Raw genomic sequence first — 27,241 nt, forward strand, 5'->3', positions numbered from 1 at the left:
GCTCTTCTCCTTGGCACAGTTTCGTCCAGAAGTAATCTAAAGATCTGGGGTCTAGGCCTCAATTTTTATACCAAATTTTCCTTTTTCCTTTTGTGGCAGAGAGTCTCTTAGTTCAGTCCAAGCCAGTTCTGTCCTCTCTGGTCAGGCTTCCTGGCAGGAGGTGGAGAAAGCATTGTGTAAGGCAGGCAGGGCCTAATCAGGTGCAAGGAAATCTCCTCCTACTACTATAAATGCAGCCCGGGTCTATTCAGCACAGTTACAAATGGGGGTGGGGTCGCACACTACTCACACACCGGCGGTGTCGCCCCTAAGGACTCTGGTCAATGTAGGAAAGTGTTTGCGATGCATCATCTTTCGATCTTCTGCTATCTTCGCTGTCTTCGCCATCCCTGGACACGTGTTTCGGGGTATTACCCCTCATCAGCAGGGATAGGCAGTGTTCTGGGGTTGCCGATGGCTGCCAATATCTGCCAGGTATAGTACCACTCCGGCGCGCAGGTGCGGGATCCCAGGCTCGTCAGCCCGCTGCTCAAGGGAGCTTTAAAGTTACAAATGGGGGTGGGGTCGCACACTACTCACACACCGGCGGTGTCGCCCCTAAGGACTCTGGTCAATGTAGGAAAGTGTTCGCGATGCATCATCTTTCGATCTTCTGCTATCTTCGCTGTCTTCGCCATCCCTGGACACGTGTTTCGGGGTATTACCCCTCATCAGCAGGGATAGGCAGTGTTCTGGGGTTGCCGATGGCTGCCAATATCTGCCAGGTATAGTACCACTCCGGCGCGTAGGTGCGGGATCCCAGGCTCGTCAGCCCGCTGCTCAAGGGAGATTTAAAGTTACAAATGGGGGTGGGGTCGCACACTACTCACACACCGGCGGTGTCGCCCCTAAGGACTCTCGTCAATGTAGGAAAGTGTTCGCGATGCATCATCTTTCGATCTTCTGCTATCTTCGCTGTCTTCGCCATCCCTGGACACGTGTTTCGGGGTATTACCCCTCATCAGCAGGGATAGGCAGTGTTCTGGGGTTGCCGATGGCTGCCAATATCTGCCAGGTATAGTACCACTCCGGCGCGTAGGTGCGGGATCCCAGGCTCGTCAGCCCGCTGCTCAAGGGAGCTTTAAATTTACAAATCGGGGGTATTCAGCACAGCCCTGACTCATCCAGGAAAGGCAGGACTCACCTCAACCCTCCCAGTGGCTGTCTACAGAGAATGCACATCCCGGGCCCCAGTCACTCCAAAACCAGAGAGTCAATCCACAAACCAGCAGAGGCCCACAGGATGGGTAAGCAAGAAAATACCCACTTTCTAAAAGTGGTATTTTCAAACACACAGCATAACAATCATCTTTACTAAAAGACTCATTTTTATATTCAGAGCTTAGTCATACTAAACTACTTTTCTCTTTCTTGTCCCATTGGGAATTTATACGTGTACGCTGCTGCAAAATATCTCCCATTCCATCCAATGGGACAGATAGCCTCTCAACAGTAACACATGAAAAACCCTGTATTTCACTATCAGAACATGTCACACACACCAGTACATGTCTCACACTTTTCAAATACACTGCACCCTGCCCATGGGGGAACGTTGGACCTAACTGAGGGGTGTCTCACATGTAAGAAAAGGGAAGGGTAGGGTGTACTTGGTAGGTCGACATGGCAGTTAAAAACTGCAAGTAGACACTGCAGTGGCAGGTCCGAGACACCTTTTAAAAGCTGCTTGGGTGGGTGGCACAATCAGTGCTGCCGGCCCACTAGCAGCATTTGATTTACTGGCCCTGGGCACACACAGTGCACTGTACAAGGGTCTTACCAGTAAATCAAATATGCCAATCAGGGATAACCAATTATGTTCACAATTTACACAGAGAGCATATGCATTTTGGCACTGATTAGCAGTGGTAAAATGCCCAGAGTCCTAAAGACATCAAAAACAGGGTTAAACATAGAGGCTTGGAAAAAACCTGCAGAAAAAGCCAGGTCGTACAGTTGCCTAAAATTAAATTCCAACAATACAGAGGTATTGAAAGCCAAAGCTGGTGGTCGTTCGTTTCGCAGTCTGGCGGCAAAACTTTGGAATTCGCACCCTGCCTCCATGAGAGCAATCCAGAATCACCAAAGACCTGGCTCTTCCCGGTTCTCCATGTTTAAGTCTGCAGTTTTTTCTCCTGAGTTTATGTCTTTGGTGTTTGGTGGCACTGGGACGCCCCATTGTTGGGGCAGCCATGCGCAACACAAATCCGACTAATAGTAATAATACTATAGGTAACAGGAGGATGTACATTACTTTGGACAAAACAAAAGTGGCCAAGTTCCCTCCCAATGTTGGCCTCTTATTTGATGATGAACTCTGCTCCAAGCAAATTGCCCACGTTGTTTCTAGCTGCTTTATTCTTTTATAAAAATTTGTAATTTGTTTATGTTAGTACTGTCAGCCTTAAGGTGGTCCTCCCTTTAAACTTTTTGTCATCTCTTCTACTGTTTTGCTTTATTCCTTTTTGGTGGCCTTTGGACTCTGCTCACTTTACCACTGCTAACCAGTGGTAAAGTGCTTGTGCTCACATCTGTAAACATAGTAATACTGGCTTACACCCAGTTGGTACATTTGGTTTACATGTAAGTCCCCAATAAAGTGCTACTACAAGTACCCAGGGTCTGTAAAATAAATGCTACTAGAGGCCCTACAAATCTGATTGTGCCATCCACTTAAGTAGTCTTTCAAACCTGTCCCAGGCTTGCCATTGCAGCCTGTGTGAACAGTTTTTAAACTGCCATTTCAAGCTGGCAAAATAAACCTTTTCCCATGTCTAAACCTTCCTTTTCAATACTTACAAGTCACTTCTAAGGTAGGTTATAAATAGCCCATATGGCAGGGTGCATTGCATTGTATTTAAAAAGGTGGGCGTTTACTCTTAAGTTTTACATGTCCTGGTAGTGAAAAACTCTCAAAGTTGTTTTTCACTATTGCAAGGCCTACCTCTCCCGTAGGATAACATTGGGTTACCTTCTTACATTCAGTAAGGGATAACTTTTGATTGGGAACAAGTAGTGAAGTCATGTTTGGTATGTGAAGAATGTTAATTTAAAGCCCTTTCGTGGATTTTAAGTCAGAATTCTGAAAATTTTGAAAAACACGCGCTTTGCAACTCGCAATTTGCGACTCGAAAAACGCATTTTACAACAGTGTCTCAGACACAGATAGCGATTCCTAATCAGGTCGTAAATTGCGACCCCATCAGGAATGGCTAGCACTCTCAGGGATGGTGGCCTGCTGGGTTCAGCAGACAACCATGTCTGTGACTTCTTTTTTAATAAAGCTGCTTTGTTTTAATTCAGCCCATTTTCCTTAAAGGAAAGCGGGATGTATTTAAAAAAAATGAAACTATTCCGTTTCATTTTTTTAGGGCATGCAGTGGTCCCTGGAACCACTGCCTGCTCTTGAAAAATATTTTTCCACCCATTCACAAAGAAGAGGGGGACCCCTTCCTGTTTGCAAGTGGCTTACCACCTACCACAAATGCGGTTGCAAAACAATGCTACATACAATTTGGACTCGCTATTAGGAAGGAACGCCCTTGGCACGCCCCTTCCTAATAGGGAGTTGCAAACCCTTTTTTGCAAGTCGATAATTGGTTACCGAGTCGCAAAATAGGGTTTGTACATGGGCCAGACCGATTTTGCGGTCACAAACAGGCCGATTTCCCATTTGCGACCGCAAAATACAGCCGTACATCTAACCCTTAGTGCCTGCAACCTGTTCCTTAGTCACATGACTAGCTGTAGTTGGCAGTTGGGATTTGTGCATTCCTCCCAGACAGCATCACAGTAGAGGGTCCGGGTGTTGGCAGGCTGGACAATCTCTGACTTGGTAGGGGGCAGAGCTGTCACGTACCACACTTACAAATCGAAGGCACTGGCTCAGTTCACCCACTAGCCTATTGTACCCTCAGGCAGACTCGGCACCGACCCAGCACTGTGCATCTCGATGTGACAACCGGCCCAGGCCAACCATCTCGACGCACCTCAATGATACACAATGGAGTGGAGAAGTGTGGCTCACTGGTTAGAGGAGGCAGACCTGGAAGCAGAGGTCAGCCCGGGACCAGGGTTCAATTCCTGGCTCAGCGGGGTCTTGAGTCCTAAAATGTCCATGGACTCGACAATTCTCGCTCCGGTGCCTACTCAATTCACGGGTTCACACTGCGACTCTGGGCAATAGCTTGCTTAATCTCCACAACGGCCCCTCGCGGCAGGATGCCGGGCTTTCACCTTGCGGATACCCTGCTGGGGTTATCTCACAGGGGAATACCAGGACGGGTTCCCTAAGCAAGCGCTTAGAAACCGCTCGGTGATTTGCGCTATATAAATTCCTGTACATTTACATTTATAATGCAGCTTCTGATTGACGGCTTCTTACGCACCGACCCAGCGCAACATATCTTGATGCTGACAACAGGCCCAGTTCAACATATCTTGATTCAGCACCAACGCATCTTGATGCAAGTCCATTGACCTTGATGCAACGCTGCACATCTCAGTATCGGACATCGCATCGCAAGATCCTGTTGATGGCTACTGATGTCCGCGCGGATCAGATCAAAGCAAGAACTTCGCATCTTGACACACCAGGACATAAAGTACATTTAACAGCAGACTGAACTAAGGGCCATATGTATCATACTATCGTTTTGCGAATTCCAAATAGCGAATTTTAAGGAATCGCTATTTGGAAATCGCAAAACGGTATGTATGTAAATAATTGCTGTTTTTTAGCGATTTCCAATAATTCCTTATTTGCGAATTCGCAAGTTGCGAATTCGCAAATAATGAATACATCCCATTCATTTCTAAGGGCCTCTTGGCCCATAGAAATGAAAGGCAAAATTGCGATTAGCAATTTTCTAATCGCAAATTTTGCGAATTTTTCAGGGTGCAGGGGTGTCTCAAGAACACCCTGCTGCACCCCTGAAAATGACATGTGTGCGCATATGGCGCACATACATGCCCAAAGGGCATGTATGAGCGTCACATGGCACCTTTGGTTTTTAAAAAAAATGCTTTTTTAAAAGAATTCGCAATTTACCACCAACTACAAGTTGGTGGTAATTTGCGAAATCTTATTCCAAAATCGCAATTTTTAAATATTTCATACATATCATTTAGGAAATCGCATTTTGTGATTTCCTAAATGCTTGTGCAATGTTAAGGAATCGCACATTTGCGATTCCTTAACATTTGCGATGCGATAATTTCATACATCGCATTTCACGTTTTTCTTGTCGCAAACGCTGCGAATTTCCGATTCGCAGTGTTTGCGACAGGAAAAACGCTTCATACATACAGGCCCTTAGTCTTGTATCCGGTCTACTCTCCATCGCGGCTGGACTGACTTTGTGACTTGGACCCAGTGCACTGCGACTACATAATCACAATTGGCACTTCTTTATTCTAAGCCCTTTTTTACTTCATCCTGAGCATAGATTCACTCTCATACAGACCATGGTAGAATTTTGGCTGGATTACTGTAACTCCCTGTCTAACTCTTCCAGAGTATGTCCTACATGACATTTAGAACATTCAAAACGTCGCAGGCAGGACCATTTTGAGTCTTCCACAGAATATCCCGATATCCATATATTTAATAGGTTTATATTAGCTGCCAGTTTTGAAAAAAGAATCAAACTTAAAACCCTTGTGACCTGTCATAAGCGCTGTGTCCTTAATTTGTCAAGTACACTATTCAGCCCTGACTTTCCATGACATAAACCGCGCCCCTCATTTTCTTGCCACCTAACAATCCTGCCCATCATGAGAATGACACGAGGTGGACGTTCCTTTTCATATGCAGCATCACAGATGTGGAATGCCTTACCAATGCAGTCACGTGTAACCAATAATCATCAGGCCAACAGGATACTATTAAACCATATTTGTTTAAATACAACTCGTTGTAATGCCGGCACAGCTTACTGGTAATCATATGCTCAAAAAATGTTTAACATAAGATACCATATAGCACGATATGTACGGTCGGTGCAAATACTGGTCAAAAATTGCTCAATCACAAGTGAAAAATCGCTTAGTCACCATTTCAAAGAATGTAGTGGCACATTACCAAGCAATAGCGATAATTATCGCTATTGCTTGGTTAGAGACAAAAATTTACAGCTGAGCTGCGGCGATTTTTATCGCAAATACAATAAAAATCGGCCGCAATGCATGAATATCGCTGAAAAGTCAGCGATATTCATGCATTACCGAGCTAATGCTCTTAGCCATGTTATCCACCTCCCATTGGATAACATGGCTAAGAACTGCTCAGGGCAGGTGTTAGCTTTCGGAGATATTCGTGCGTAGCGCGAATATCTCCAAAAGTTGATAATAGGAGATAGCGAAGTTAGCGACTGTTTCCAGTCGCTAACATCTTGGCACGCCCACTTTGCATGTCATTAGTGATAAATATCACTGACATGCAAAGTGGGCCCCAAGATGGTCGCTATCTCCTACTAGCTGTCGCTAACTGGTGTTAGCGACAGCTAGGTAATAGGGAGATAATTTTATGTCCGCTTTCTTGGCTTTTAAAGCCAAAAAAGCTGAGATAAACCCCCTTGATAATATGCCCCGTAATTCGGCCCCCAGACATCCCTCCTGGCGCAGGGTAACATGACAACTCTTTGGAAAGTGTGGTTATCCGACGTGTTTCTCTCAGTGAGGATGCCTTTGCTCGAAAGCAACCACCTTCAGTGCTAAACAAATACAACAAATACATATAACCTTCCAATCTATGGATACTGTAGAGTCCTGCAGTACAGGTCACACAGCAGCCCCTCCCTAGGGCTGTGCTAACACTCACCCCTCCCCCATCCAACACAGGCGTCGACTGTCACGTGCCCTGGATCAGATCACCCACCAACTCCTTTGGCAGCATGGTGGCCTAAGGCCCAGGATGTCACAGATAACTTCCTGGCCCACTTTTTATTTACACGCCATTACTGTGGCTTGATGAGCAATTCCGGTCACATGGGAGCAGCACTTCATCTTGTCCGATTCTGTGTAATTAAATTAGGCAGGATAACTGATCGGTCTGGGTTGCTGATTATTTATGTATATTCCCTTCTCGCGCCCTAGGGAAACTTCTCTGGGCTCTAAAAATATGCTCCTTCCTCCTGGAGCGCCATGGGAAGTTTATCTGGCGGCTGAGCAGGACGCGTAACTTGCTTCCCCTCGCAAGCTCACTCGCACTTTTATCATCAAGTAAAAAAAATTAAGTTTGAAGTTTTTTTTTTTTTAAATCACGAAATACTTTTTTTGATTTCATCTCTTAATTTCTACAAATGCGGGGGTCGTGATATCACTGTGTCTGGAGGTAGCAACGTGCCCAGATATGGGCTTTTCTTTTTATATATTATTGTCAGATCTCTCGTTTATTAGGGCCACGAGCAAGCATTTTTTTCAGTCAGGGTTTTTTCTTTGTAGTCTCTGTACTTGTCCCCCTGACTTTATAATGCGGTATGGGGGACTACAAGTTCCACAATGGAAAGAAAGCTCCCAGACTGGATAAATTACTCATGCAAAAACCAGGAAAACGTGACAGCTCTGAGAATTTTACCTCCCAAAGGTGAATTACATAGCTGTAGAATAGCTCCATGCCTTGGATAACCCCTTCAGAGATTCTAGCTCTCTCGTTAATAACACTTAGCAAGGTGATAACTATGGGCTCGTGAAACTGTATCATTTTTTTTCTGCTGAATCTTGGGAAAATGATGTGCCGCTATGCAAAATTACACAATATGGTTTGCCGATATGTTGAGCGGAAAATTTTACACAATGGACTAAAAAAAGCAGTAATGTAGGGAGCTTGGCCAAGCCGAACATTGAGTTGACAGCAGATCTGCTGAGCTCCTTGCGGTCGCATTTCTCGAGCATTGCGAACCTCACAGCTGTCCTTGTGCAGTACGAGGGGTGGCCCATTGGCCCGGGTCTGGACCGGACTGGCCATAGCAGGCACCAGGAATTTCCCTGGTGGCCGGAGGGATGGGAGTGCGGTTTTGTTCCCGTGGGGGCAGGTTTTGTTACATGAGGATGGCTTTGCAGCAGTGCTGCAATATCGACCCCCTGTAACAAAAGCAGGAGTGTTGCATTTTGCTAGCACCGCCCCCACCTTCGAGGACTGGTCGGGCAATAATTGCCAGGTCTGGTTGTTGTTCCCAGTCCGGCCCTGGCCTGGGTCGATGATACGAGGTGGGTGACCCTTCGCAACAGCTCTCCCCATTCCTACTTCAGATTCTGAAGAAGCGGGTCCCTCTGAAGGAACATTGGCAGCACATCCCCATGGAGCGGATTCCCGACATTCGACCAGCCTGATCGAAGAGACGCACCCATCCCCTTCTAAGCCCGTGGACAGACCTTACACCACTGAAATTTGCCATTGCCCACCAATTAGCCATGCTGGTACTCCCTTGGGCCAACTTGAGGTTGCCTGAATAACACCCCTTGTGTGAACTGAGTAACCAGTAATGGAGTGCAGGCTGGGGTCCTAGAGCACACCATGGTCAAGGGCAAACACCAGAAGGAGAGCTTGACCAATGAAATGTGGACCATGGGAGCGACCAGCGAGGGTGCCTGCAAACCAAGAGAGATACCACCAGTTACACCGACAACGCCAGTCACACAAGTATATTTGGACAGATTTCACTCGGAAATCTGATCTGAAATTGGCCTGCTCATGGCTAAATGTAAGTCAGGTCAATGTGAGATACAAAAAGAGGTCAGTGAATTGGAAGAAAGACTTGGACGCACCTCAGATTCTTGGATCAAAGGCCAGGAGATGCCATGGGAGCAACTCATGGCACTAAAGGCATAAGACTGCGAATTGCAACTGAAAGAGGAGGTCATTGAATGCTGCAGCTGCCGGAACAAAATCCACATCAGGTGCATCTCTAGGGGAGATAAGGGAGAGGACATATTGGGCTCTGTCGCTGATCTCCTATGTGCGATCAGAGGTGTCGTATCCTTGCTCCCACCCAGACTAGATCAGGTACATTAAGTATTTACCAGGGCGTCTGGCATGAGACCAGCATATGACATACCCACACACATCCACTACTTTGAGGAGAAGGAGGATATCATGACTGTTGCCCGTGGTAAATTCACCTAAATCTTCTGAGGAGTGACAATCCAAATCTTCCATGACCTCACACTGCCCGTCCCAAGAAAAAGCAGAGATTTACGCTGTCATAACGCAAGATCAAATACCAATGGAGCCACCCCTTCAGACTGATTTTAGCATGGAATGGGAGGCAAGGAATAGCACGCTCCTTACAGGAGGCAACGTCAATGCTGGGGCTCCCCACAGCGTAGTGGAACTTGCCCCAAAACCTTTAGCAAGAGAGACTGGACTACTTTCCGGTATGGCAAACCCAAACGAGAGGAAATAAGCATTCGAGACGCAGGATCGGCTCCTCTATCAATGCTAAGGCAGATGTGATCTATCACCTAATGAGGGTGAAACAAGAATCCCCTATTTGAGAGTGGACCTAAACTGACAGGGCTCTCTGGAAGGGCACCACGGGCACCAGGGGGGAGGGGGGTGGCAAGTACTCTAAAGCGCCCCTGCTTAGCACATTACCAGGATTGTGACTTTCACTCAAAACTTGACACTCCCAATACAAATTACATTTTCCCATATAGTTCCCATATAGGGGCCACATCCCTGAAGGAATTGAGACTATAATCCACAATTTCAATGGAAAGACCACCATGGTTAGGCCCCTTTGGCCTTTTAGCACTTCTTCCTTGTGTTTCTCCTCTAGTTCTTTTCCTTTCACTGGGACAAGATGCATATGGAAGGTGAGCTTACAAAGAGTACCATAATTGGCATTTTCTCCAAATCTCATCCTCAGCATTAGTTCAACCACTATTGTTCTATGTCGATCCCTTATGCTCCACACACGTTCTGGCTCTTTCACTGAAAGTGTGGCCTAAACTCTTCAAACAAGTGCTGGCAAATCTGGAGATATTTGAGTCAGCAGGACCCAAATGTTATATTTCTCTAGGCAACACACTTGATTAAGGCTGACCAACATTGCATAAGCCATAGGCAATATTTACATCAATTCTGGGTATCCTCGCCTACCAAAACTGTGGGAGTTGCGATTCTATCCAAGTCTCACATGGGGTGCATTCCTACCACAGTAGCTTGAGCCCCAGTGGGTAGATTCCTTAAGCTCACTGTCCTAAAGGGAATACAACCCTCCCAATGTTGAATATCTATGCTCCTAACTCCTCCAAAGAAACGCTCCTATGCACCACACGGAAGCAGCAACTTTGAGATGCCACAGAAGACCTCATAGTTGGAGGTGACCACAACCTAGCCTTGGACAATGACAAGGACAGGCATGTGAACACCTACCAGGGGATTGGGGCAATGTCAGCTCTCTTAAAAAAGGAAATAACGGAATTGAGATGGGTGGACAAGTGGTAACACCTCCATCCAGACCTCAGGGATTACTCCTTTTAATCACACTGTTAGAAATGGGGGTCTCAAGTTGGCAGAGGTAGATACCTTTGTCCATGTAGGGACCCTTCTTCCTAGTCAGGGTAAGGGGGTTACACTTCTACAATAACCACTGCTCCCCCCCTCTTGGTAGCTTGGTACGAGCAGGCAGGTTTGTCTCAGAGGCAGTGTGAAAAGCATTTATGAACACATACAGTAATACAGTGAAAACACTACAAATGGACACCACAACAGTTTAGAAAAGTAAGTAATCTTTATCTAAACCAAAACAAGACCAAATGACAAAAATCCACAATACAGTGCTAAAAATATGACTTCCAAAAGGTAGAAACAGTTCAGTTACAAGAAAATGTGAGATGCCACACTTTTACACAAAGTACCTTGGATGCGTCAAAAAATGCAAGCAAAAAGGGTCGCAGGGAAGGTGATGCATCGGTTCTTTACACTCAGGGAAGGTGATGCATTGGTTCCTTACTGCTGCACAGGGGAGGTGATGCGTCAGTTTCTTACTATGTTGGGAGGTGATGCATCAGTTTCTTACTGCGGCCCTCAATGATGCAACAGACTTGGCTCTAAGAAAGGGACTCACTACATGCATGATGATCCGGTGTGATGCATTGGTTCTTCTCTAACTGGGCCTGTGTCAGGATCGGTGTGGTGATCTCGGACATCGGAGATCGGTGCACAGGATTCGTTGCCCAGCAGACACTTCAGCCTCAAGCAGACTCTGCGTCGATTCCTTGGTGGTGGCAATGCATCGGCAATCTTCTCTCGCACAGCTGTGATGCATTGGAAACAAACGATGCGTTGGTTTTCACAGTTCTTGCAGTCTGCAGTCCCAAAACAACCTCCAGAGGCCCATAACACTGGCAGGCACCTCTCAGCAGGTCAGAACTCACAGAGGAGGTCAGGGGGAACTGGAGGTGAAGTCCTTGTATCCCTGAGACTTCACAAATGGAGGCAAGATCGATTCAAGCTCTTGGAGATCATCCTCAAGCAGGGGACACAGCAAAGAGCAAAGTCCTTTCTCCTTTCCTTGGCAGAAGGTAGCCAGTAGAGGCCAACCCCAGAGAGCAACCACCACAGGGGCAGTATTCCCCCTCAGCTTCTCCGGTTCGTCTCCTTAGTAAAGGGTTCCTGTTGATTCCCAGTAGTGGTCTAGAAGTCTACAATCTGGGCCCCTCTTTTTATGCAATACATCTCTTTGTTCTCTCCTGGCCCAGGGCTCTGAGCCCAGTCCAAACCAGTTCTGGGGGGCACTTTGCAAATGTACAACAACCTCCACTGGCTCTAGACAAACCACAGGGGGACAGAACCATAATTGTAGAAGGCAGGCATAGGCCTATTCATGTGTATGTGCTACTCCTCCCACCACTCCAAATGCAGACCAGGCCTATTCATCCTAGTGCTGGCTCACCCAGACTCTCTGGAGCCACTGCACATAACCAGCCCCTGTCACTCCAAAGCCAGACAGTCAATATACATCCTGGCAGAGGAACACCGGAGGGCTAAGCAAGAAAATACATATTTTCTAAAAGTGGTATTTTCAAACACAGAATGTAAAAAATAACCCTCACTAAAAGATGCATTTTAATATTCTGAGTTCATGCATGATAAACTTTATTTTCCAATCTGGTTTCCAGTGGGAGTTATGCTTATAAGATGTTATAAGCAAACTTCCCATTCTATCCCATGAGAACAGATAGCCTTACAATAGTGAAAAACTACATTGGCAGTGTTTCACTATCAGGACATGCCACACACGTCAGGGCATGGCCTACCTTTCACTTACACTGCACCCTGCACACAGGGGTACCTTGGGCATACTTTAGGGGTGACTAACATGTAAGAAAGGGGAAGGGTAAGGCCTGGCAAGTGAGTGCACTTGCCAAGTCGAAATAGCAGTACTAAACTGCACACAGGCTCTGCATTGGAGGCCTGAGTTACATTTACAGGCTGCTTATGTGGGTGGCACAATCAGTGCTGCAGGCCCTCTAGCAGCATTTGATTTACAGGCCCTGTGCACACACAGTGCACTGTACTAGGTTCTGACTGGTAAATCAAACCAGCCAATTATGGAAACACCAATCAATACATACAATTTACAGGGAGACCATATGCATATTAGCACTGATCAGCAGTGCTAATGTGCCCAGAGTCATAAAACCAACAAAAACAGGTCAGAAACAGAAGGCCACAAAGAAAGAAATCTGGAGATAAACCCACTCTAAAAGCCAGGTCTAACACACATGTACACCTCTCTTAATCCTGTATTAACTACCTCTTCATCACACACTCCCTCCTGAGACTTTGGAATCAGCATCTCTCTTGGATATATCGATTTCTGACCATGCCCACCTAGATCTCACATAACACATGGGACCACACTCCCCACGCAGACCTCCACCTTGTCACCTAAACAACCAAACACTAATAGACCTAGTGAATAGAAATACAATCCTTGAAGCTATAAATGATATTTTCACCCACAACTCCACATTAGATGTCTCACCCCATATACTGTGTGATGCATTTAAAGCCACAATAATGGGCACCATAGTGACTGTTGAAAGAGGCAGAGTCAGAGAGGCTTGATTAGTCCCTTACCACGGAGGTAAAAGAGCTAGAAACCTATGAAAAATGAATAACCTCAAGATGCACCCAGAGGCAGCTGACCATTATGAGAGGGCAGTTAAAAACATTACAGGACCAATGTGGAATGTGCCATAGTCGTAATAGGCCAGCGCTTCTATGAAATGGGTAACAAAATAGGCACTCTGCTCGCACACAACTCAGAGTCCGAAAAACTAAAACTTATGTTCCACAGGTTAAAACAAAGGCCAGCATCTGGGCATTAAGCAAGAAAAACACGCAGGAGGCCTTTACTAAATCCTACCACACACTCTGCTAACAAATCACAGAAGACCCTGAACATATACGGCAATATCTGAGCCGGCGCGAATGGCAACCCATTCCAGCGCACTACAGAGAATTACGAGAAGCCCCCATAGACGCCACCAAGCTCCGACAAGGGATCAAAGAAATGTCAAACTGCCATTTGCCTGGCTCGAATGGCCTGCTACTCGAGTTTTACTAAACGTACTCCGCTCCCCTGCAGGACCACTTACTCTTCCCTTTCAACTCCTTTTCACAGATCACAGGTTTAACGTTATCTATGTGCGAGGCTGCTATTGCCCTTTTACCCAAACTAAACTAGGCAAGGACCCATCTGACTGCATGGTATATGTTAATAGCCCTATTGAATGTAGAGCCCAAAATGCCTATGAAAATACTGACCATGCATCTAGACTCCCTTCTCTTGAAACCAAACCAGGCGGGATTCGTTCACAATATAGCAGGGGTGAATAACGTTCGCCGACTAGCTCATCTAGTCATCTAGATGAGAACGCTCACAAATTACATATCCTAGCACTAGTTTTCTCAATTGAGGCTGAGAAAGGCTTAGACCGTGTGAGTTGGGCCTTCCTAAAAGCTGTGGTCAACAAACTCAATCTCAGTCAAGGTATGGTGGGTAAAATCATGGTGGCCTGTGTAGACCCTATCACTATTGTCTGGCTAAATGGGCATTGCATGGAACCCTTTATACTGGCCCATGGGACTAGACAGGGGTGCCCCTTATCACCACTTCTCTTTGCCCTAGTCATCGAACCTCAGCCATAAAAATACAGAAACAAAACGCTATAGCAGGCATCGCATTTGGAGGCAGATAGCACAAAATAAATCCCTTTGCGGATAATGTCCTCCTTACACTAGCCCCAAAATCACTTCCATCTCTCCTCTCCATCTTACAGGAATTTGAGACGGAGTTGGTCGTTAAATTTAATAAAGGCAAATCCCACATCCTTAACATACCAGTCCCTCCTTCTGACCTTCCCTCCCCCTTCAAGCCGGCAACACTCTTCCAGTGGGCCAAATTCTCCATTAGATATCTGGGACTTACCATCACACGACACCTGAAGGGGTGGACACCGGTCAACTGGGCAGGGCTCCTTAGAACCACACTCGAAGACCAGTGTAGATCGCAGACCCTATAGTTGTCTTGACTGGGCTGCATCAACGTCATGAAAATGAATGTGCTGTCTAGGGTACTCTATTATTTAAAGCCCTCCCGAACCCTATCCCTGAAGGAGACATTGTGCAAATACTAAATAATGGTCAGTCTTTCATCTGGGCTGGGAAAGCACCACACATCTCTAACAAAGTTGTAATGCCCCCTAGGGACAGGCAAAGTCTGGCTTGCCCTAACTTTCTGGAACACTACTGGGACGCTCACCTACGCTTCTTCTCAGAGTGGGTAGTGCGGTAAAGCAAAAAACACTGGTTCCAAATGGACGAGTGGTGGCCTGCCACCATCTTTGGGATCTAGGCTGGTTACCTCAGCACACATGGCCTAAACGCATCTGCATAGCCACTCCAACTAAGACATTTTGATTATACTGAACTGGATAGCTCTAAGAAAGGGACTCACTACATTTACAAACCCCAACACACCAATTGCCAAAAACCCAGACTTTACACCGACCCTTTGCCCCACAGCTTTCCTGAAATGGGAAGTTAGGGGGAAAGTAGAACCTTTTGGGACCTCTTTGCAGGGGACACCATAGAATCATTTAAGCGGTGCAAATTGGATTTCCTTTGTATCAAAGATAGCCCACGTTAAATACTGCTAGTTTCAACATTGGGCCCTTCACCCATCCAATGTGGCAGCAGTGACCAAACAACTCACACACTTTGAAAAGTTAGTTAGGGCATTTGAGGGCACGTCAAGGATGTACCGCAGCCTCCAGGTCTCTAAGCCTACTGCTGCGCACACCTATCAAGGAAGGTAAGCCACAGACCTGGGAAAATACATCTCCAAATGACTGGAACCTCCAGTGGCAGGACATTCGCAAATCCCTCCAAGCATCCCACAAAATACTGAGAAATCAGTACCAGGGGAAACAAAAATGTAAAGAAACCAAATTGCAAGCTCCACTGAACTAAGTTGGTTATAACTCCACACATTGTACTAGGGATAACTCCACTAACTTAGTTGAAAGGCATAAATGCAAGAGTCAGGCATTCTCAAAGTTTGTTTATCAATCCCAATTTTTACACCTAATATTTACTTTATTCGTTCCTTCAAACATATGCATACATCGTAATATTTTGTATAAAGAGTGTCAAATATCTGTCAAATGAAATTCAAAGGGAAAAATAGCTATCAATTAAAACAATGAGGGAAGGGAACAACAAGAAGATACACCAATCATGAATAAATCAAAGCTTTATATCGAAGAAAAATAATCACTTTTTTTCTTATTTTTACATTGTGTACATGACACTAAGGGGCTGCCACAAGTAATAAGCAAAACGGAGCCGGTACTGAAGTAACACAGTGAAAGAACGTGCCCATTGTGAACCACATATATATAGTGCAGCATTGCTGCTTAAAAAGGTCATTCAGGTTTTATCCATCCCTAAATACATGAATCTCAGATCCGCTGGGGAGTTGAATTTCCTTTAGGTATGGCGCAGAGAGAAAAGGGTCAGGAATTTGACTAGCGCGTCGACGTTTCGACCCACAAATGTGCAGGATGCTAATGGTCACGGAGGGTCTTCCTCAGGCGGAGGGAAAACAGTGTCAGCCCAAAGAAGAAGTAATTCAGACTTCGACTGTCTTCATATTGTGATCTACTGTAAGACCGATTCATGAAGGATGAATCATGCAGGGTCCTGGTAGGGATAATTTGAAACCAAGACAGGGTTGTCCAAGGATGTGATGAATCACATCAAAACGGCAGCACAGTGGGCAAACTCTACTGTCGCTTCTTGACACATGAGTCTTGGGTCAAGAAGCGATGGGAGATCTTGCCCTCTCCATTAAGTAGGGGTCGGGGAGGGCTGGACAGCTGGGAGGCTGTGCTGGTCGCGCTGGGGGGGGGAGAAGCAGCGGGGCAGCAGCGGTGGGATAAAATGGGGGAAAACAAGCAATAGAGGAGAAAGTAAAGAGTAAAAAGGGTGAAAAAGAAAAGAAAAAGATCTGAAGAGTAAAAAGGTGGGAAGAATAGAGGGTGAAAATGGAGCAGAAAACAGAAGAAGAGTGCTAAAAAGAGTGAAAGGGTGGAAAATGGAGCAGAAAGCAGAAGAAGAGTGCTAAGAAGAGTGAAAGGGTGAAAGAGCTAACAGGAGAAAAACAGAGCAGAAGAGGCAGAAAGCGGAGCAAGAGAAAGGAGTCAGAGGTCCACTGGATCACCAGGGAAGAGGCGCAGGTATAACCTGCAGGTGGAGGAGGGCCTCGAACACCAAACACTACAGGAGTGCAGGGGCTCCGGAGAGGCCTCACTTAATGGTGGAGCTGCGAGGGTGGGAGAGCAATTTCACTGACAATGAGTCAGTGGTCTTGCTCTCAACAAGAATAAAAGCAATTCTGTACCCGACAGAACCAACATTTCTCCTCATCTTCACAGCCAGGTTCTGAGGGGCACTGGGTTACCCCATAATACTAGATGTATTTGTTTGCAAAGTGACATTCTCTTTTGCAGTGCATTTGTGACTCAAAATACTAACACTGCAAGTTACAAGGTAAAGACCATGGAAGATAGTTCCCATCCACTCTTCGACTTCCAATTACAGGCATTCATAGGTTGCTGTCTCTCCTGTACTCACAGAGAATTAAAAGATTCCTGATGACAATTTGCGGTCAGTGACCATTTACTCAGGGGAATGACAGTTTCTACTATGTGAATGATAGCTGTGGGCATGGAAGGAAGCAGAGAGCAAAATCATGGGCCACTGTATGTTCCTCCAGACGGCTCATAATTAAATATGCTAATTTGTTTATTCTTGTGGCCTTTTCTAAATGCAAATGCACAAATGGAAGTCTTCTGTCTCTTTCAGGTCTCAATATGTACGTTTGCTATTTTTCACAAGGATTCCCAGAGTTTTGTTTCCAATATATTTTTGAGAGTTGATTTACACTAATCCTCGTGAACTGCCTCCTTGTGCTGTGCAAGTGTGGTATTATCAAGAAACTTCAATGATAAGCATGATATAACATATAGTAGCTCCAGATTCGCCATTGCAGTTTAAAACCCTGTTGTAATACATTTTAGATAAAGGTGTTCTATCATGAAGAAAACTCTGCATTTATACCTTAGCTGAGTCACCGCTAAGTGTACTCAGCATCCCACAGTGTTGAATGCTTAACGTGTAAGAGTGGGGAATGCTAGATATTAAAAGAAATGTATGTACCAACAGTTTGCAGCCATTAACTGCAGTTTTCTCTCTGAAAGTAAAGATACTTTTGTCTAAAGAGTTGCAAATTTGGAAATAAATTCAATTTGTTTTTGTTTCAACCAGGAATGTAAGAGAAGCTTGCCTCAAAGTCTTCTTTCATGATTAGCAAAAATCTGAAAAGACAGTGAAGGTTGAATTTTCATAACTACATTAGGAAGATACTTTTACAAAGCATATTTTATGCTGCCTGCGATCCTTGCATAAGTAAATATGTTCCATTGTCTTTCTGTTACTCTGGTCTGTTAGGTCTGAGTACTTGGTGTCTTTCAGTTGTTGGTGGCATTGTCACAGGGGTGATTTGTAGGTTTGTTTGTCACTCTTCTTGTGGGTGAGTCTCCATCAGCTCTTAAGCTGCTTGCAGTGCCACTTAGTGCATCAAAGGTCATTAACACACAAGCTATCTTGTGGTTTGATCTTGGCTGTGGTCCTTGTTTTGAGAGGTGCCATGCCATCTGTGCAGGTGGTGATCCAAAGATTAAAGATTTCAGCAGAGCAGGCAAGATCATCTTGGTGTGGCTGGTGCATAGTGAGACCTACCTCATTAATATGCATGGTGTAGGTCGATTTATGGCATACTAGTAATGGCTATTTTGGAGAAAAAAATTCATACATTTGGAATACTGATTCCTTAATAGTGATTTGGATTTATTCGCATTTAGGAAATCGGTATTCCTAATGTTTGTGTTAGTCCCTTGCTTACACACACAGACACAAACAAATACAGGAATACACAGCTGCGCTTTCCTGCTTCCACCCTTTCTTCTTAACCGTAATGGTAAATGAGGCTACTTCATGATGTGGAGTGGTGAGCGGTGGGATTGGGCGTGCATCCCAAAGATCGACTAAGCCAACAACAGTTCAACTCATTCGCAGCACCCTATAGCGTGCAGCAGGAGAGGGCTATACTGAGGCACTGTGAAAGGGGAGGGCCTGGTTTCAAAAGCTGAGCTGCTGCAAAACTCTTTATTTTTCAAAAGAACAATGTAGTCCTCTGTTCTGATGTGCAATGCAGTGCCTGAGTGTCCCATAGGGTTATGTGTGTTTGAAGAACACTTGATCATTTGTCAAGTCACCTATTTATATTCAAGAGAAATTACCACTGTCAGGAAGACCACTACCAGGCCTTTGTGAGTGTGGAAGCAAATTCCATAACTGGTTATTTTCTGCTTTACTTAATAATAGAGAGATTCAAATGCAGTTTTTTTAACTGTGCTCAATATCAATTAGTTTTTTTAATACCTGACATTAGTGGTCCTTGTCGTTTTTTCAAGTGTACTTTCAAAATGCCTGTGAGATTAAGTGCATGTAATGTGTTTTCTCTTTCTCTGGCTGTGCACTGGGGAGCCTTAGATGTGACCTTCAATCTTACAGTTAATTGTATGGAATTCAGTTACTTATAAGGTCTTGTTTGCACTGTAACATTTTACAAGTTATTATTTTCTGTCCATGATGTTCCTGGAGAGAACTGATTTTCACTGAAAGGCCATTTCCTTCGGCTGGACTGGGATGGGAGGCTGTTTTTATTTTAAATTAATCTTTGTTTCTGTTGTAGGGCATAATACAGGAGTAGAGTAAACTTCATATTACCATATGATGTGTTTTCTATTTTACCATTGGTTAATAATGTTTAACTTTTATATGGATCCACAGCCACTGTAGAGTTCTCTTTCTAAAATTGTATAAAAAACTCTCCATTTGGGAGACGACCCACAGATTTCCACTTGCTCCTTAGCGCAGACTACATGTCAAGCCTTTCATTGATCTGAACTTGGAATATATTTTTTTATACTATTTCTTTTATGATAACTGAGCAATTCTTCTGACAAATGCACGTTGGTTCTTATCTACTTTGTGCTCAACCGTATTCTGTTCTGGCGGTTGTCTAGATTAGGGCTCAGCTTCCACTGTCAATGCCGATTTACATTTTATTTGTATTTTTGAATATTCTGAATTGATTGACTATTGCCTTTTTTGTCTTCTGTAATGATTTTCAATTTTTAAATTAACCTTCATGGTTGGTACTTTAAACCTTCTCTTCTTCTGTGGTGTGGATTTTCCTGTATGTATTTTCCTATGTGAGTTCTCTGGGATCATATGCATTTGTGTTTAGGGCTCTTCTCTTTAAATACTCACTAATAGCCCTGATACACCAGTTAGCCCTTTTAATACAATAAAGCAGTGACACGACCCAGCACATTGGATGTGCGGAATGGGTCAGGGAGCCCAGGGGCATCCAAAGATTATCAGGCCGCAACCGGATTTGGTACCATAGGCCCCTGTATTATTGTTATCAGCACCAGTTGACAACACAAGGGCTGGGGGGAGAGGTTTGTAGAATAATCCACGTGCATATCATCTATCCTGAAGATTTATCGAAAGGAGATCGACCCTCATTAATCTAGTCTGCTGGTATTGCAAGGCACAGAGTGAAGATTTGAGTGCCCTCAAGGTAGCAGCATCCATATAGAGGCCAAGTGAAACACGATATGGCATTCCACAGGGAACACAACAAGTCCTACATGCTTGGTCAGAACTTTCTGAAGATTCAGGAAAGGCCTATTGCCTTTGACAAGAACATTTAAACAAGTGAACACAATTCTACAGGCTCTATCATCAACACGAGGTGCAGTATTACCCACCCATTCCGCAGTTTCACACATCAGAATGAGGAATAACATATGGTATCAGAGTTTGTGCATGCAGTTGGTGCATGTTGTACCAGTTTCCACCTATATTTTCTCTAAGCATGGGCGAATTTTGCGGATTCGCGATCCGCAAATTTACAGATTTGCGAATTCGCAATCCGCAAAATTCGTGAATTTGTGCAAATTTGCGGATTTTTTTATTTTTGCGTGTTCGCGGGGCGCTTTGCGTGTTCGCGGGGTTTACTTTGTGTGAGAACGCGATGCGCCCTCTGGTTCATCACTGCCACCCTCTTGTTTTTTGTGCCCTTCTGCCCTCTGTACCACTTGTTTTTGTGCCTTTCTGCCCTCTACCCCACTCGTGTTTGTGCCCTTCTACCCTCTGCCCCACTTTTTTGTGCCTTTCTGCCCACTCTTTTTTGTTCCCTTCTGCTCTCTGCCGCACTCAATGTTGTGCCCTTTCTGCCCTCTGCCCCACTCATTTTTGTTCCCTTCTGCCCTCTGCCCCACTCGTTGTTGTGCCCTTCTGCCCCTTGCCCCACTCGTTGTTGTGCCCTTCTGCCCTCTGCCCCACTCGTTGTTGTGCCATTCTGCCCTCTGCCCCACTCGTTGTTGTGCCCTTCTGCCCTCTACCCCACTCGTTGTTGTGCCCTTTCTGCCCTCTGCCCCACTCGTTTTTGTGCCCTTCTGCCCTCTGCCCCACTCGTTGTTGTGCCCTTCTGCCCTCTGCCACACTCGTTGATGTTCCCTTTCTGCCCTCTGCCCCACTAGTTGTTGTGCCCTTCTGCCCTCTGCCACACTCGTTGTTGTGCCCTTCTGCCCTCTGCCCCACTCCTGTTTTATTTTAGAATGGCGCCGGCAAGCTGCCAGCGCCATTCTAAAATAGTTACTAAGTTAGCTTCATCAGGAAGCACTAATAGATAAAATAAAGCAGGAGCTCGAGTTGAAGCTCGAATTCAGTTAAACTCCAGCACCTGCTTCATTTTATCTATTAGTGCTTCTAAAATAGTTAAAAGCTTGAAGCTTGAACTTTTGCCCCCCCGGATGCGTTCCGTTTGCGGATTTGCGGATTTTCGGCAAATTCGCGGGAATTCGCGGATTGTGAATTTGCCGAAAATCCGCAAAATCCGCGAGCGGAACGGATTTTGCGCACATGCTTAATTTTCTCACATATATCTCACCAGGTTTTTTCTTGTGTAAGATATCCGAAGATCTTTGCTGATATGCAGTAAAGACTGCAAAAGTCAAAATCCTAATTGCAGCACAAATTCCAGTTTGTGCCTGAAATAGGATTTATACAGCAATCAAAATTAGGGACTGGTGTCAGTGTTTCGCTTTCATCAACATCTACCTACTTTTGGCCTCTTTGTTGCCTGCGTTCAATACTTTAGTCCTGTTTTTATTTTCATCATTAGATAGATTGGATAATTTGTTTCTAACCTATGATTCTGACATGAATCTGGAAAAAAACTGATGTATTATTTGTTGTCTGTGATTGTAGGACATGAAACATCTTTTGGAGGCAACAAGTTTCGGTCAGACACGTGGAAGAACAGGAAGCTAATGGCGACGGACAATGGGAGCTTAGATCGTCGGAACTGCACGGAGCCAGGTAAGGCTTTACTGGTCCAGTGGTACCATCCATGCGGCTGATTCTCCACATGGAGGATGCTGAGAACACTACCAAAACCCAAAAATCTGTTACATAGAGGGGTTCATTTACTATGGTTGTCTTAGCACTTGCATGGAACAAAGCATTGCGCCAGTTTGCTTATCATTATACACGAGCGCCTTTGGAGCCGTAGGTCAGAAAACGAGCGGAAACCTAAAATGCAATCTTTCACATTTGTTCCTACTCTCCTTCAACAGCAATTGGCAGGGTTGTACTGAAATACCAGCTAGAGTCCGGGCTAGATGCTGCTTCAGGCCTTGTTAAAACCTTTTGCGGTCTCCCACTCTCCCCTCACCAGTGCCAGAATGCCCCTGTGGCCACTGGCCAGACCGTCTTGGCCCAGAATGCATTTCACCAAGAAGCTCCATGACTGCACAGCATCAAGAGTCCACGTGAAGATCCCCTTCATTAAGTGCTCGAACTCCTGGTGAATTCCATCCTCCATATATGAATTTGGGAGTATTTTATTCCATATAATATGTTATTATTGAAAGATGGTGAGTATAAAAAACAAATGCAACATATAATGGGTGTATCTATCTATCTATCTATCTATCTATATATATATATATATATATATATATATATATATATATATATATATATAATTTCCAGTGTGCAGAAGCACCCATTGCAAGTGTAATGCGATATGGTTATGTCATCATGTTCAAATATTAATTTAAGTATGTATAAACAGAAGGCAATATATGCCCCGTTCAGAAATTCAAAAAAGCAGGAAGTCTTCTATTGTTTGTAAAGTGCAGCTATTTTTCCGAGGAAGGCTTTTTCAGGCGTTCCCTACAGAGTGCTTTGGAAAAACATGTGTCGTTTGGAAAAATACCATTACGAGGCAAATGGAGGGCAGTAGCCTCATGGGTCTGTGTGGTTTTTCAGCAGAGATTCCCTCTCATGAAACCGTGTAATCGATGAAGTTATAGGCATTTTCTTTTTTTACTTCGAAAATGTGGATTTAAGTGAAATAATACTGAAAATGTCTGCAGGAAATTGAAAGACAACGGAATGTTGGCAGAGTGCCCTTCCTCAGTCAAGGTATGGTTAAAATATTTACTTTTTTGACAGAAGGTAAGAGGCTTCAGTAATATACCTTGTCTACGAGGGGTTTGTGATGACACTAGTCAATTATAATGAATTTACAAGGGGCTAGCACTTCTTTTCACATTGAGTGTATTTGCTTGTAATAAGAAATTACAAAAGAATTAATAGTTTAACTAAGAGTCTGAAAGGAATTGGAAATCCTTCCACAGGAAACCATGATATGAATTTTCTGCATATTAATATGGTGGAGTACATTAGTCTGGTGGATTGTAGTTTGTATTTAGAGTTTTCTCCCTCCGAAATTGGAGGTTTCCATTTCCTTTAAAAAATCTAAATAGGGCCCAAAATGCCCTTAATAGAAAGACCTGCGTCGCAGTGTTTTGTGTCTGTAGTTGTAAGTCTGCCGACCACGGATATTGCAATTTTACTGTTCGCCTTGTGCCATGTGTGCTACCCTGAATCCTGGGAGCCCCATTAACATGCAGCACTGTGCACCCCCAGGCTCGTGACACCCCACTGTGGTGCCAGCACCGAGCTGCCCCTGCTCACCATAGGAATGGCCATATGCACAAGTAAATCCTCATATGCACGTGCAGTGTCAGAAGTACCTAAGTGGCAGTCTGTCATTTGTTTGCTTGGGTGACTGTGGGCGGGAGTGCTGCATTGCGGTAAGTGTCATCCACAATAGATTTAGCAACACTTATGCCTTTAGAGCGAATTAATAAGGCATTCGCGCTATTGCCTTTCCTCTGCAGAAGGAAATCGTGACCTGGTGGAGGAGGAAGGGATGGTGAGACATGCTCAAGCGAGGCCAGGCATCACCAGGTAGACAGCCCGCGAGTGTTTGATGGGGCTGGCCCTAGCAGCATTCACTCATATAAGTTAAAAACCCGTTTCTCTCTGGCTTTTAGTGGGATGTAATTTCATTGGGGTATGTTGCATCTTACAAACCAGCAAAAAAAAGAATGAAACACAATACATACCAATGATGGGCATTAAAGGTGATCAGTTTGTAAGTGTTTCTTATGGAACCCTTGTTGGCACGCATTATAGGTAATGTTATGTTAAGAAGTTTTTATATAGCGCACGCCTGCCAATTACTTGGTGCCTTAACTCCTATCCGTAGGCGTATGTGTCCAGGATGGTAGGTTTGCCCATGTGGAGTTGTCTTAGGCAAATCGTGCCTAGTATAATAAGAGCAGTGTTGTGCTGGATGTTGGGTTTTCCCTGTGGCAGCATTCTGAAGGGGTCAGATGTCACTGCGGTCTGCTGACTACACCTATGTGAGGCGTTTTTGACTCTCCACCTAACCTGTTTCAACCATATACGTCTGATAATTCTGCCTGCTTCAGGAGTTGGTACACCTAAAGATGTGTAGGGTACGGTACGACAGTACTTATGCTGTAATCGGGTTTTTTAAAGCAGGTGAATGGGGCTGATTGCACTGCAGAATGACGCAAGGCTGCAGGGTTGTTCATTTGTCTAGTCCTAGAGTACAGGTCTTAGTTTGGACATTTTCTGACATGTACCGAATGACTATTGATACATTTTCATTTGATTCAACTTACAGTGGCGGCTGGTGACATTTGAAAGTGGCAGGGCATAAAAACTGCACTGTGGGGAGCGAGCATCTGTTTTTATTTTACATGACAGATAATAGCATATCTGACTTATTAAAAGCCTCTAGGAAGCAGAGATTTGTAGGTAGGAGAGAGGCGGTTCAGCCACAAGGGAAAGAACTAAAGAAAGAGGATGAGGTGAAAGGTCAAACCCTATACATCGCCTGTTCCTCTCCATACACCCGTGAGTGAAAAGTACCAGGTAGAAGCGCCAAGTGAGAAGCAAGCAGGAACGTAGGTATAGGCAGTTAAGACTTTCTTTCACCAGCACACACTGCTTGTCTCTTTATCTCACTCTTCTAGGCTCTTTTTCGCTCATGCTTTCTCCCTTGATCACTGTTTTCCCATATTCTTCATTCTCCCTATTCTCCCTTCTCTCTTTTGCTGGACTAAACTGATGATAAGAAATAATCCCCACTGCGCAAATGAAAGCCGGAGCTCACCACTAACAACCACTGGCACAGATTTGGGATCAAGTGAAGCATAAGTATAGAAAGAGACGACAATGCACAGGAGACGCAAATAAAATACAATGATAACTATGGCTTAATTATGTAGCGCCATAGGAAGAGGAATGTCATCAAACAAGAACTATTAGAGCAAAGCCTGGTAAGTAGTGTTCTGGGGATAACCAGAAGCTCCCGAACAATGGAATACTTTGTGCTCAGAGAGAAACCTATACATTGTCATTCACAGTCAGCAGAAGCCATTCAATATTCCATCTTTGATGCGTAATTCTTTGGACAACAGAAATCAGTACACAAAACACAACAGATTCCTACAGTCGTGGCCGGCATTACAGGTGGGTGGGGTGGTGGAAATGGGGTCGTCGCACCGCGGAGGGGATGGGGGGAAGGCGGGATAAATCAAATGAAAGTAAAACTTACCTTCCCGCTTTTGCTTAAGTCCCAAGACTCCCGATTCCCGCCGTCCTGCGTTTTGAAGTCATTCCTAGGGCGCTTGTCATCAGCAAGGCTGCGGCAGCCTCCCTCCCCTCCAATGCAGCGTTGTGATTGGTGAGGCCGCCCCCCACCTGGGTCATTTTCTCCATGTATGCTCCAGCATACATAGAGAACAGGGAGAGTGGGCGGTGTTGCTCGAGGGCAGGAGGGATTGGCTTGCCCACTGTTGTTCATATTGACTTTTTGGGCGGCCTCAGGCTGCCCAAACAGTCAGTATGAACAACAGTGGGCAAGCCACTCCCCCCTGCCCTCGAGCAGGACCGCCCACCCCCAACCAGGAACGTCTGCTTTCTCGCCGTGCGAGAAGGCAGAAACAACTGGTAGTTATTACCATTTATGTTTCTGCAGGGCGCGGCGCCCAAACGTCCCTATAGAGGAGCTGCCAACTTTCAATTACTATTAGTGATTTAAGTCTACTGAATATCAGAATATATTTTTATTTACGGAGTACAATTCCGTAGTTTTTTCTGCAAGGAACAAACAGTGCAATGTTCAAGACTGTATGCAGCAGCTGTATCCAGTAGAAATTATGTATAACCTTCAAGTGTAACTTCCACCTGGGCCGCACCGACAGAGGTAGACTGGTATATTAGATTGCTAATCTGACACACTGAGTGAATGCCAGAAAGGCTAAAAGCCTTGTAGTTTAAGATACTGACGGCAATAGTTATGACCCGGGTTGTGTTGCTCTTGCAAGGGGGTACAAGAGCAACGCAAACCTAAAGTCATATTTTTGACGCCACACGAAAAACAAATCTGGAGTAATTGTTGAAACCAAAGTTACTGTTTTATGCTGACAAGAATTCAGAGGCATCAGAAACTGCAGCGTTGTTGACACCTCCACCCTCTGTTCTAAAATGTGAGAACAAAAGTGATTCAATGTTCTCCAGACAGGCGCAAATAGGTTGGAGACAAGTCTCAAGGGTGGCTGTTAAATGGCCGGTGAACTGAGAAATCAGGTCAGACTTAAACTGCTCCATAGCAATGTCACTACTAGAGCCTTCTTCTTCCTTTTGGCTGCAGGAGCTAGATCTGGTATATGTTTATGAAATATTTTGGGCTCATTTAGTTAAGTATTGTAATTCTATTTAAAAACTAGTTAGTGACTGAGAGGTCAATCTTTATTAGAAACACTCTGCACTGATCACATAGCACTTTATGAGTTTGTGGGGAAATTAGTGTTTACAACTTTTTACACAGATGCATGAAGCACTTTGTCACACATGCCTATGTTTGCACTAATGTGTTTGCACACTTTATGATGCTTGATTAAATGTGTCATCATTGAAGATCCCTAAAAAACCTGCTAAATATCCATCACAACATTATCAGGGTACCGTTATTAAGCACCACATGCTCCTATAAAGCCATAGGGAGAGAGATCGTGATGAATTTTGTGAACAAGGTGTATTTTCAATAAAATAGACACATTGTGGAAAATGGTGGCAAAAGTGTTCCAATTGAAGCTT

General features: G+C 44.7%; 1 protein-coding gene across 1 annotated transcript in view; it reads left to right on the forward strand.

Moving 5' to 3' along the window:
* Positions 1 to 27,241, forward strand: part of LOC147690097 (sodium/potassium/calcium exchanger 4-like) — a 609,516-nt gene that overhangs the window by 15,930 nt on the left and 566,345 nt on the right. The window contains exon 2 of the mRNA XM_086936639.1: positions 21,965 to 22,075. Within this exon, the coding sequence (XP_086792765.1) occupies positions 21,965 to 22,075 (111 nt within the window). The remainder of the gene's footprint in view (positions 1 to 21,964; positions 22,076 to 27,241) is intronic.

Source organism: Lissotriton vulgaris, chromosome 9 (genome assembly GCF_964263255.1).
Source record: "Lissotriton vulgaris chromosome 9, aLisVul1.2, whole genome shotgun sequence".
NCBI classification, from domain to species: domain Eukaryota; kingdom Metazoa; phylum Chordata; class Amphibia; order Caudata; family Salamandridae; genus Lissotriton; species Lissotriton vulgaris.